General features: G+C 34.6%; 1 protein-coding gene across 1 annotated transcript in view; it reads right to left on the bottom strand.

Annotated features, from left to right (window-relative positions):
• Positions 1-8591: 8591 nt before the first annotated feature.
• The window catches only part of tsl (membrane-attack complex domain containing protein torso-like), a 128532-nt gene continuing 123458 nt past the window's right edge, over positions 8592-13665 (bottom strand). The window contains exons 2-3 of the mRNA XM_089644518.1: positions 12346-13011; positions 8592-9798 (exon numbers count right to left, since the gene is read on the bottom strand). Of these exons, the coding sequence (XP_089500644.1) occupies positions 9403-9798; positions 12346-12984 (1035 nt within the window). The 5' untranslated portion in view covers positions 12985-13011 and the 3' untranslated portion in view covers positions 8592-9402. The remainder of the gene's footprint in view (positions 9799-12345; positions 13012-13665) is intronic.

Raw genomic sequence — 13665 nt, 5'->3', positions numbered from 1 at the left:
TAAAAAGGGATTTTTTCTGTTTTGGTAGAGTTTTCGTACAGTTTAAAATAGTGGATATATTTTTTAACATCTGTCGGCTGTTATTGTTTTACATAACTATGTATTATTTGGAAATGTTTGTTTCGTTTTATGTATTTAAAATATTGATAAAAAAGATTATAATATGCTTTTATTACTGATTGTGAATTATTGAACTACTATTGCGTATTGTGAATTTAAGACATATTTTTGATGATTTGTTGATGACAATAGCAAAAGCATAAATAAACCACTCACTAGATCGGTATCTTTGGGCTTTTGTATGAAACATATTGGTCCTCTATTTAACCACAGATATGCCAATATTTAGAAAAAAGTTATGCATGCGATAATACTACATTACGAGGATAGAGGAAACTCGAAAAAAAAAGTCCCGACCATAGACAATATAATTCTCATTCGGGGCCTACTTATTAGCCTAAAGTATTACCTCACGACAGGAAAATGAAAAAATCAATTACATGTTAAGCATTTTTATTTCAGCAAGACCATAAATTATACAGAGGTCAAATCATTAATGAATAAGGTAAAACAATGGAATTCTACCTTGCATGATATAATCACAATCCAGAACGGCCTCAATACGCACATTCCTGGCAGGAACACGGATACTGTCTGAAAAATAAAATAGATTTATTTCTGCGGTGAAGTTAAATTAAGGCTATTACAAATTAGCAAACTAGGAACAAAACCAAGAGAGATTCTTACCTGTTTTTTGATAACAACCACGTGTTCTATTTTGTATCGAGATGTTAAGATTAAGTGTTGGCAACGCGTAATTTCATAACGAACCACTCGGTCTTTTGCTTCCGTTTGAGAAATGAGAGCCACACACTGACGGACATCTCACTAATATTGGATAAACAATATATTCAAATCTGCCAAAACACGAAAACGGCGTAGTTCGAGATCAAAATATCAAACAACCATAGATGTACCACTCAGCCAGTATTCAGCTGTCGACAGTTTTTTCCAAAGACATTCAGAGTTTTTCATTGGTGGATGTGGTTAGTCAATAATTTGTCATTATGGGCCATGGAGATTACCGTGTCTTTTCTACGGTTCCAATTTTCTGTCAGAGTTATACCCCTCTGAGCAAAAAAGCAAATGACAAGATACTTCAATGTGATCTATGGTTATGTTCAAGGTGTTGTCATTTTTTAACTATTTAGTACTGTCCAAAAATATTATTTCTTTTCTAATGGCAACTATGTGCATGAAATTGTAAGGATAAAAATAATGATTGTATAAAGCAAAATTACATATGGGTTCCAGTATAGTTCTGATGAGGGGATCGGTGTATCTGTAAAATGTCCATTAGCTAGCAGTTGAATGGAAACCTGATGCTTCGAATCACTCTTCTATAATTCTTCTACTTCGGTCTCCGGGTAGGTAGAAAAAAAGAAATTTGGAAGATGTGTACGCACACTGCCACCCCGAGAACCATTTATTGGGTAGCTAACACCTTTGCCATAGGTCACCCCAAGTGGTTTGCTACATTTGGTGTCTTAGCAGGGGTGCCCAGGTTCATCGTGTGAGGTGTGTCCAGGCCTTGGCAGCGGATGCGCCTGCCCGCTAGCTTCATAGTGGGCTGGATCAGAGAGAATGGTTGAGAGAAACCACATGTCTTCTCCAGCTGATCCCTCGACCCATTGTCTTGCATCGCGGCGGGAGGGATAGATTTATACATCCATTACTCTAGGATACACTGACCCCTGGATCCCTACCCACCCCTCACACCTCTTTCCTTTCCAGAACTTCCATTCCTTCCTTTCCTTAAAAATACTCCACATAGCATCCCCAAAGATGCAACAGGCCCTAAGGGAAATTATTTTCCTCAGGAACTCCTGTGTGGGAGTGTGCCTCCTTGATGAACATGGTACATATCCACTGGATCAGAGAGAATGGTTGAGGGAAACCACATGACTTCTCCAGCTGATCCCTCGACCCATCGTCTTGCATCGCGGCGGGAGGGATAGATTTATACATCCATTACTCTAGGATACACTGACCTCTGGATCCCTACCCACCCCTCACAACTCTTTCCTTTTCAGAACTTCCATTCCTTCCTTTCCCTGAAAAGACTCTACGTAGCATCCCCAAAGATGCCACAGGCCCTAAGGGAAATTATTTTCCTCAGGAACTCCTGTGTGGGAGTGTGCCTCCTTGATGAACATGGTACATATCCACTGATATGTACCATGTTGCATAGCGAAATACACCCTGGGTGATTCTGTATCTTTTGCGTTAGTCTAAAGTGGGTTAATCGGCGTTAAATCAGTTGCATGTAAAGTACATAACATGAGTTCTGATGAAGAGGATCAAGACACCAAAGAAGTTCTGATGATGTGATTACATGCGACTAATTTAACTCAAAAGATACAGAATAACCTCCTGGGTAGAAATCACCATCATATGGTATATTTACCAGGTGTATTCATACACCTTGAAAATTGTTTGGTTTTAAAAACAGCATTATTTTTCTTTAAAAGCTTGCCTGTGTCAATACAACTTCAGTTAACTCTTATCCACAACTGATTATAATTTCCTAATCATATTCTGCAGGCATTGCACTTTTATCTACTAAATAGACCAATGGTCAATGCATTTTTAACTATGTGCTTAGATAATATTGTCACTATCACAGTTTTAGTTATCGCCCACTTCCTTCCTTCTACTAAAAGATATTTTAATTAACTGAAAGTACACTTTTAACAATTTTAGCACATGTGTATTTCCATTTTTCTCAGAACGTCATTATTTTTAAACGTGAATGTTTTTGTATGGAGATTTTTTTTTCCTGTTCGTTTTTTATGAGCTTACTAATCTACAAATATATTTAACTAGTATTCATTAGCCAGCTTTATTGAGTTTCAACACCTTTTTATGAAACTGAATGGCATTTAATTATTTTTAATAAAATGGTTATTTCAAAACTATACAGCTCATTAGATAAATGATGTTGCGAGCTGTAGTTAGCGTTTTGCGTTGGCCTAGAAATTTCGGACAGAAAAAGGTTTGCATATTTCTTGATGCCAGAGCTAAACTAAGTAACTAACTAACCATCACGCCTTCCCGCAGGGGTAGGCAGAGAGGACGGACTGCCAAACAACTCGGTCTTGGCACACACTCCTTGCGTCATTCACATTCATACATCGTCTCATACATAATCTTCTATTATTCTGACTCTTGATATGGCCCGACTCGAGTATCTGATTCACTTGGTCGTGCGATGCCTTCTTCAGGCGTCCCCGACTTCTGCTACCATTTGCATCATATATCCTCCTTACACTCCTATCTTCGGTCATTCGCTCTACATGTCCAAACCATCTAAGCGTCCCTTTCTTAATCTTACTCATTACGCTTACATCAGCCTTGCACTCTTTACGGATCTCCACATTCCTCACACGATCATTTATGGTTTTGCCACACAAACGCCTCAGGGATCTCATTTCAACAGCATTCAATCTACTTTCATCCTTTCTTTGCCAGTTCCATGCCTCACTTCCATACATCAAGGTAGGTACCAGCACTCCGTTGTGGACTGCTAACTTCGCTTCTTTGGACAATTTTTTGTTAGCGCCAACTGCGTTCAGTCCTCCATTAACGGAAATACCTGCCAGAGCTCACCTTTCGCAAAAGAATATTGTTCCGATTTTATGAAATCTTGCACAACATTTGCTTGCTAAATCTCAAGTTTCTGAAAATTTTTGATTGATAGTAATTTTTTTTATGTTCAAAGATGACATTTTAAATTTTGTTTAGAGATCAAATTTACTAGAGCCTTGGAAAAAATAAAATGTACAGCATCCTTGAAGTGATTTTCTCAAAATCAGCGCTATACAAATCATCAAAATATTATTATTATTTACTAACATTTTAATGTGTGTTTCTAAATAGCTAAAAAAAAAAATATCCCTTTCATTTTATATAATACTAGCTGAAGTCTATGGCGTTGCCAGGCTTTATGCAGTTTTTCTAAATCAGAGGTGGACAGTGGACGTCCCTCTTGCTTTGAAGGTCAAGTGTGCAAAATTTTATCAATCTTGGAATAAAACTGTAGATTTGCATAAAAATCAAATCCGCACCGCCCGCTCGCCAGAAGTAACAGAGACTCTTTTTTTTAATATACATCGGTAGAATATATATAGATAGATTTTGTCTCTTGTGGTAATATTTTTTAAATGCTTTATTATGTCAATTGTGATTATTTTATGGTTTTCTCGGATAGCAGCTTATACACACTATTATTTACGATTATAAAAATAATAAATAAACATTTGATTGATGATGTATTATTTTATTTTTCTCTCCAGCATTTAAAAAATACATAATTTTTAGGTATTTTTTAAATTAATTCGCATTATTATCGTTAATTACATAATACAATCAAAATACAAGCTTAAAACATTTTGAGATAACACTGAAGTACCTTCATTATAATTATCTACCGTCTATCCACTGCGATATGAAGACCTCACCATACAACATTATGTACATAATTATTTATTAAAAAATTATTCAAATTTTTTTCTATGAGAAAATTTGTCTACAAAAAACTAATATTTCTTTAGTGAAACAATAATTAATTATTTGTTGAAACATCTAGATCTGGTTCATGATCAATATTGGGTCATTTTCATAGCCATAAAGACTAACTTTGTTTTTCTATATCAATGCATAATTTACTTGGTAATTTGTTTTAATGCATTTTATGAGGACATTCTTGTTTATTTTTTGTTGTTGTTAATTTACAAAGACTTTATACCCTGTTAACGTGTTGACATAGCAATCAATTTTGTAAAATAAAATTTGAATAAATACAAAAAACTATATTATGTCATCACTAATATTACACTGTGCTGATTCAATTTGATAGTAATTTCAAACTAAAATTATAAATTCCTACTTAACCTTATGAAATTGAAAAAAAAATATATGTAGCCTACCTATAAACTGTCTTTGAATATGACTCAATCTTAATTAACATCCAAAAAAATAATTATTTGGTACCTAACGGCTGAAATTTTATAATATTTGCATCTTGTTTTATTTGTAATATATGAGAAGTTCAATAATAGTGAGTTTATGACACTTTTTGTTATAATATAGCAAAGCTATGACACCATTTTGCATATTGACCTATTTCATGTGGTATTGTATAAAGATAACATAAAATAATCATTTTGGTCCTTTATTATCATGTTTGTCTTATCAGTGTTTTTGACAAAATTTAACCCACTGTCATCCATTTTTGTTTTTTAATTAGTTTATTGGATGATTCTATGAATATATTTGAGTTTTAAATTTGGTTTCGGATGTGCTGATAAGGATATTATTTACAGAAGGGCGAATACAGAAAATGCATTTAATGTAAAAATGCATTAATAAAAACAGTAGTCCCTAATACAAAGTTTTCATAGGTTGCAAGGCTAGTAGTACTAGCTAGTAGTAGGTTTTTTTTTTTGACCGCTTGGATCATATGAGCTTGTTTTTACAACAATTTAACGTAGGTAGACATAGGAATGACGTATGCCCCGGACTCGAGTTATTAAATGGCTAAAATTGAATCCCACTTAAGAAGTTTTCCCACTTAAGAAGTTTTTTTTCCCCGGTCCCTTGGAAAACTTCTTAAGAGAGTTTCACTGTAGTCCTCAATTTGAGATACGGTACCAAACCTGATGTGTGACAGTGAGACATAAAACTTGTAGAGAAAGAACAATAGTAGATTGAATGCAGTATAAATGAGATTCCTAAGGCATATGTTTGGTAAATCCTTATACAACTGTACTAAAAATTAAAAATAATACATGGCTGATGTAAGCGTAATCAACAAGATTAAGAAAATGACAATTATGGTTTAAATAATACATAAGTTGGATACAATATTGCTGCTGAATATTTTAAAGGTGGAGCCGTGTAATTCTCACATGGTTGTGCAATCTTTTTAACCAATGTTTAAAGGAAGGTTACACGCCTTTAGATTGGAGAAGGGCTGTGATCATGCCATTATACAAAGGTAAAGGGTCACGTATGGAATGTGGGAATCATAGGGCTATTAGCCTGCTTAGTTCAGTTGGCAAGCTGTATGGTAGAATTTTGATTGAAAGAGTAAGAAAGGAAACAAAGGATAAAATATGGGATGTGCAAGGTGCTTTCATGAGTGGAAGGGGGTGCATGGACCAGATCTTCTCATTGCGTATGCTCACTGAGAAGTTTCTGGCAAAAAACCAGAAACTTTTCTGTGCCTTTGTAGATTTACAAAAAGCATACGACCGAGTCGACAGGAAAAAGCTATGGAAGGTGTTGTCCAAGTATGGAGTGAATACGAATCTGATTCAGGCAATTGCGTCTCTGTATGAGGGAAGCGTTGCATGTGTTAGGGTAAACGGTGGTTTTACGGGGTGGTTTGATATCACAAAAGGTGTTAAACAAGGCTGCGTAATGTCACCGTGGTTATTCAATCTATACATGGATAATTGTATGCAAGAATTGAAAGAGGTGGGATTGGGCGCGAATTTGAATAATTTTAAAGTATGTTGCCTGTTGTATGCTGATGATGCGGTGCTGATTGCTAATAGTATAGATGATCTACAGTCTCTCGTGTCTAGGATGAACGAAGTATGCATGAAGAATGAGTTAATGATGAATGTAAGTAAGTCTAAAGTAATGGTGTTTGAAAGAGAGAGTACGAAAACAGTGTGCAATATAATTGTGAATGGGGAATATTTGGAGCAGGTGGATGAGTTTGTGTATTTAGGAAGTATGTTTACGAGAGATGGGAAGGCTGACAGAGATATCGAAAGAAGGGTAAATGCAGGTAATTCCGTTAATGGAGGACTAAACGCCGTAGGCGCTAACAAAAAATTGTCCAAAGAAGCGAAGTTAGCAGTCCACAACGGAGTGCTGGTACCTACCTTGATGTATGGAAGTGAGGCATGGAACTGGCAAAGAAAGGATGAAAGTAGATTAAATGCTGTTGAAATGAGATCCCTGAGGCGTATGTGTGGTAAAACCATGTTTGATCGTGTGAGGAATGTGGAGATCCGCAAAGAGTGCAAGGCTGATGTAAGCGTAATGAGTAAGATTAAGAAAGGGACGCTTAGATGGTTTGGGCATGTAGAGCGAATGAGCGAAGATAGGAGTGTAAGGAGGATATATGATGCAAATGTGAATGGTAGCAGAAGTCGGGGACGCCCGAGGAAGACATGGCACGATCAAGTGAATCAGATACTCGAGTCGGGCCATGTCAAGAGTCAGAATAATAGAAGAGTATGTATGAGACGATGTATGAATGTGAATGAGGCAAGGAGTGTGTGCCAAGACCGAGTTGTTTGGCGGTCCGTCCTCTCTGCCTACCCCTGCGGGGAAACGGCGTGATGGTTAGTTAGTTAGTTAGTTAGTTAAGTTGGATACAAAAGTGTTGGGAGAATGTACACAGTGTCCGGAAACTTATAGTTCAAGCGGGAAACTGATGAATCTACATCACATTTTGTGGTATAAAATTTTTTGACTTTTGAGTTTTCGTTTTTGAGTAAATCAAGTCTGAAGTTGATATTTTTAAATTTGAAAAAAAAAAACGTTTTTCTGGAGGATCAATATAAGCTGTGTAATATCTTTTAATAATGTCGTTCAGCATTTTTCAAAATTGGAAATGATGTAGTATATAGTACATATTATACTATGTTAAAAGTTATTAAATTATAAAAGGAATGTTTTCAAATCCAGCCAAATGATAAAGTAACCAGGTACCTGACAGTACCTGTCTAAAATATATTTATTTCAGATGATTATTTTTATTCTATTTTTGAAATGTGTAATATTTTTCAGTTTTAAAATTTGTCAGTTTCATATTGGTAAGTAAGTTATATCCTGTGAAAACAAATGTTTATCAAGAATTCATCACACATCATTGAAACTATGACCTTTTGATTGCATGAATAATTCATTCATGTTAAAAAGTCGCACAAGATAAGTACAATGCCATTTTCTAGTAATTGCTGTAATTATTTGATACCATTGCTGAAGGTTGTAGTAGTACGGAAAAAGATTACGAGTTTATGAATCAATTAGTTTTCTATACAAACTGTTTCCCTACTACCGGATTTGCAAGATGTCTGCTAAATAGCATATTATAAATTTATAGGATTTCTCAAGGACATCTACTATAACTTACCATTGAAGAGAATGGTAGATTTGCAACATCTGTTAAGATTTGGACTATTGGACATGTTATTATTAATTTTGTTTACAAAACATTGACTAATACATATTAGACATTTTTTAAAGGCCTTTAAATAATTTAATAAAGAACACAGGAAATATTATGCACTTTTTAATGGATTACTAACTAAGCTCTAACACATATTATTATGATTGCGTAGAGATTGAAAGAATTTTACGTGATAATACATTTCTTAAGACAGATTTTTTCAGTACGGTGAATTTAAAGATTAAGTGGCACAAATTATCAGTTTGTGATAAGATGTGCTAACGATGAATACAGTTTTTTTTGTGCAATATTGATAAGATGAGCTGTAGATGAATACTGTTTTTTTTGTGTGAGATCGATAAGATGAACTGTAGATGAATACAATTTTTTGTGTTAGATTGTTAAGATGATCTGTAGATGAATACAGTTTTTTTTTTGTGTGAGATTGATAAGTTGAACTGTAGATGAATACAGTTTCATGTGCGAGATTGATAGGATGAGCTGTAGATGAATACAGTTTTCTGGTGAGTTTGGTAAGATGAGAGATGAACTGAAGATGAATTCAGTTTTTTGTGTGAGATTGATGAGATGATCTGTTGACGAATACAGTTTTATTTTTTTCCAGTGTACTAGGGAAAAAGGTTAAACAATCAGACTTACTGCACTTAAATAAAGTAGTTGTTATTGAAGGATAAGTTTTTAAAACACAAAGTTCTTCATTCGATGATATTAAATATTAAAACAATATTATTTAATTTTGTGTTACCTCTGAAATAAATTTTCAGTAATCAATACTGATGTATTAATCAGTTTTTAAAATACAAGAAAGAAATCCTAACTAAAGTACTTTGTATCCACAATATTAATAAATTAATAATAGTTACACACAACAATTGTGTAATTTGGCATTTACATTATTCACAATAAAGTTTTCCATAGTTACTACAATATACTACAATTCATTTGACTAACAACACTTTTCACAATAACGAACACATTATCCCGACAGCCGATTGAATCAGCCATCACTTCAATAATCACTTATTTTATAAACATACCGATGACAGCTCCGTTCTAACTTGTAACCTCTCCTTCTTTCTCATGAACAAGACATGTAACAAAGCGGCATGATTATAATCAATTATTCTTGATCACATGTTGTTCTCCCACAGTTTTAAATAATTGTCTATCATCTCTTCGAACCAGAACTTTTCTCTAGGCAACTTAAACGCAGGCGATAACGTCTTTAATTGCAACTGTAATAAGGCCTCATTTCCTAAGAGGCCATCGAGAGTTTTCAGCAAAGACGCGTCTCCGTGTAACTTTAACAAGCTCGGGTAAGTGAAGATGTAGTAGTGAACCCGCAGTTTCTTGGACGCCCACGTGTCTACAGTTCGGTTCCCGCTCGCTACTCGTATCTGTCCTATGTGTTCTGCGTACCAGGGGGAGAAGTAGTTTCCTAGTTCCAGGGTGGACATGTCCATCACTCCTTTGGTCTTTAAGCGCTCCTTTATGCGACTGTACACATTCTTTGTGTAGACAAATACCTGAAATGAAAAAATATTTTTGATCAGTCGAGTACCTATGTGGGCTGTTCAGCGGCCCGGGTGTCAATGGGGTCCGCGTAGGGATATATGATGCACATACATATTGTCATTGTGTGAAATAATTAACATTTTGTATTTAGATGCTTCCTTGGGTGGATTGTAGCTAATTGATGCTAACTGGAGTGGTGTTTTTCAATTACTGTAAAAACTGGTTTCCAACGAAAAAACCTTCCAATATAATAATGTATTTTAAAAAAAACCTTCAGTTTTCCTAATATTAATCGTGCATTCCTCCTTAAATTAAGAAATTAAAGTATCATTCAAAAAGAAAAAAAAACTGAAAATATGGAACTATTTTTATTTTTTATGTTCATTAAGAATTTTTCTACAGTGACTTCAAATTTGCGTGTTTAAGTTTTTTCTAAATTATTATTTGCACATTTATTAAAGCGATGTTTTCCTGCGAAAGACGGCTGTGACGTCATTCTCCCCAAATTTTGCTGTAGCCACATCTATGTGCATTTCTAATATTATTACCCCTGTCTTAAATTGTAAGTCGAATATGTTCATTGATCAAGGTTTTTACACTTCCCTCTTTCGAATGTGAAACATGATAGGTACCTACCTATTATTTATTAGTCACGCCGGCGCCCAGTTATTACGACATGTCGGCAAAATAGCAATCCTTGACCTTTCGACCAGTGGGCAAGAATGCTGCCGAACTATACCAACTGGTCCACTGAGCCTATCCTTTTATAAATAACGCTGTGTACTAAAATAGGTACCTCGGTAAATGTAAATATACATAAAAAAAGGTTATGGGCAGTCGTGTCTTCCAATTTCCGTAAAATCGGGTTTCCAACAAAAAATGTTCCAAGTAATGCCTTTGGTGTAAAAAAACTTTGCTAGCCACGAAATGAAATGTACGAAAAGTAACAGAAAAAGATTTTAAAATTATACGTAGGTATCTAAATATTCCCTGCATCCTGTTTCATAAAATATTTTCCAATAACGTTCTCTAGCGGAGTCGTAAATAATGTATTTGTTGTCTTTTGGGTTGAATAAAAATGTCAGTCACGTAATTATTTGCGGGGGTAAAACAATGATCTGTTTTCGTAGATCCTCAATAATTGAGACAAGTACATCGCTATTCTTGCATTTTTCTTTACTTGAAAATACTACAAAAATTATTCAAAAACACATTTCTTGCTAATAATTTATAAAGACATTCAAAAACAAGTTTCCAGAAACCCGCTGGATGGAAGCACTGGGTGTGTGTGTCGGAAAATGTGATATGATAATAGGTATAAGGTATACCTAATAAGTAATTGCGTTAAAGAGATTTTGTTTTCATATCTACTCAGATCAATTTCTATAGACTGTTTTCGTTAGTGGTAGGTACCTACATAAACATTCTAATGAGATAATAACCTCACGAAAGTATTACCTCTAGATTGGCAGGTAGCTTACGCAACATGTTAAATTGCATTTTAAGTGATGTTTTACGGAGTGAAAAATTATCCGGTTTGACCTCCAACTTTTAAAACAAGCGTTATTTGAAAAAACTGTACAAACTTTTCTTCATAATCCTTGGTAATAAAGCAGAAAACACATTTGTGTGATATCGGAAGATATAAAGATTCAAGGTGGTTGAGTTCTGGTGCTACACATATCTTATGGCAAAACTAGCGAAACCCGTGAAAAATCACGGGATATTATGTTAATAAATCTAGTTAGCTAGTAAATAACGCTTTCTTGAAAATGGAAAAAGCGCATATCCTTAAATAATCGCGAAATTTGACTTTACTTTGTCAAGGATTAAACCTTAGAAATATACAAAAGAAATACATATCAATTTCAAATATAGAATTAAAATAATTTTCCGGCATACGAAATATTATATAATAGGTAGGTATATACTTTATCGCTTGTCTAAATTTTTGATACATCAGTTGTGTTAAAACGGCAGTTAAAATAATTTTCTGTTAAAAAAATTGTATTATAGGTAAGTACGTAGGTAGGTACCTACAATATCGCTTGTCTAAATTCTTGATACAATCAGTTTCAATTTTGAAAAAACACTTAATTTAAAAACAAATCTGAGAATGAAGTAAAAATGGTGAACCAGAGATAGAATCACTCACAGACACTTCTACAACCGAAATTAGTATATATGATATAGGTAATAAAATAAAACATGTCAGTTTTAGTCTATTCATCGATGCTTTACATTTACACGACTGATAAAAAAACATGCATCTAAAAACACCTGAACGTAGCAATAACACAACAAGACAACAATTTGAAGCCGCGGGGTGAGAGAAGATGTACGGAAATGCCAAAATCTACTTATCATACGCCGATATAACTGCATTAAACACAAACAAAAAATAATAATAGTTTATTATGCACAACTTTGTATACAAATCGGTTAAAAAGCAGTCATGCAAGATGGCTGTCCATGGCTCTCCAGGGCTTTTTAGATCCATGTAAAAAAACATCAATGTCAAATGGGTAAATAGCCACAATAATTATAAAAAAACTGACCTGATACAGTGCATTTCCAGTGACATACGATGCAATGTAGTGCGTCCCATACTTCTTGATAAACTCCGCCAAGCTTTCCGAATCAGCCGCGTGTCCTGCTTTATTTATAGCGTCCGCTATTACATCTTCAACATCTACGTCAATAGGCAAGTCTCTCATCTTGGCATTCTCTCTATACCTCGCTACTCTTACAAGAACATAGCAGTGATCTCCCAAGACAAAAGATGAGTTTATCCCTAAATTTCGAGCCATCACGTCTACAGGCCAACCCGCTGTAAAAGCCCTCCACGGTTTGTCCAACTTTTCTATGTTGAAATCCCTGAAATAGGCTTGCAGCAACTGTTTCAAGTTATCGCAGAATTCCATGTGAAAGTCTCCCTCGAAGACTCTTTGCTTTTGTTGAATTTCATTGTCTGGTGCTTCTTCGAGATATCCAATATTCTTGAACACGTTTACTGTTGGCTCTCTGAAGATCCAGGATTCTGTGTCGTTTCTTGGGACTACTTTCATGCAGATGCTGAGGTAGCCGTACCTGCTGAATATGTTGATAGCTTTTCCTAATCCTAGTTCTGATTCAACGTCATCGGCGAGTGTTGAAGTCAGGCAAATTGCTATAGCACACAGGACTAGGTGCCACATCGTTGCGAGACGATAACGCCGCTCGATCTGTAACAATAAAATTAATAAGTTGAAACAGATGTTTTGAAATAGCATCAGATTGATTTAGTTTTAACAGAAGTTTATCTCGTGATAAATATCCTAACAAAATTACCTACGTGCGAAATTAGAGCAAAGGCAGCATTATTTGCACAAGTGGACGTATTATTAGTCAAATATTATTGTTGCGAAAGTGGATATACGATATAACGTCGTACCTCAGCTATAAAAACGGAAATGTATTCATTAACTTCAAAGCAAATAATTCTACATTTGAATTTGTATAAACTGTGGTTAAAATTATTGTATTATAACCAGTACCTATTTACTTGTATTATGGGTATTTCTATTTTTAGAGAAAAAAATATCACTACACCTCGATGGCTTAAATTAGAACTAATCAATATAATAAATTCTTCTTTAGTTCAATGATTAGGTATATTATATTTCATGAGTTGGTCACTAAACTTTTTTGTTATACATATAACCTTGCGAGTATATTATAACGTTTATTGTGCTAACAGTATCTGCTTATTATCATAATAACTTTACAGTTTGGGATTGTTGTAAACGGAAGTGGCGCTCTCTGTTATTTTCAACAAGAACTGTTAAAGTTTTCAAATTAATCTATTTGAATTTTACTTTCGTTTTCGTGAATGAATG

This window comes from Hesperophylax consimilis, chromosome 21 (assembly GCF_061612785.1).
Source record: "Hesperophylax consimilis isolate HC1 chromosome 21, BYU_Hcon_1.0, whole genome shotgun sequence".
Lineage (NCBI taxonomy): Eukaryota > Metazoa > Arthropoda > Insecta > Trichoptera > Limnephilidae > Hesperophylax > Hesperophylax consimilis.
Note: the sequence above shows the minus strand (reverse complement) of the source record. Positions and strands in the feature narration are given on the sequence as shown.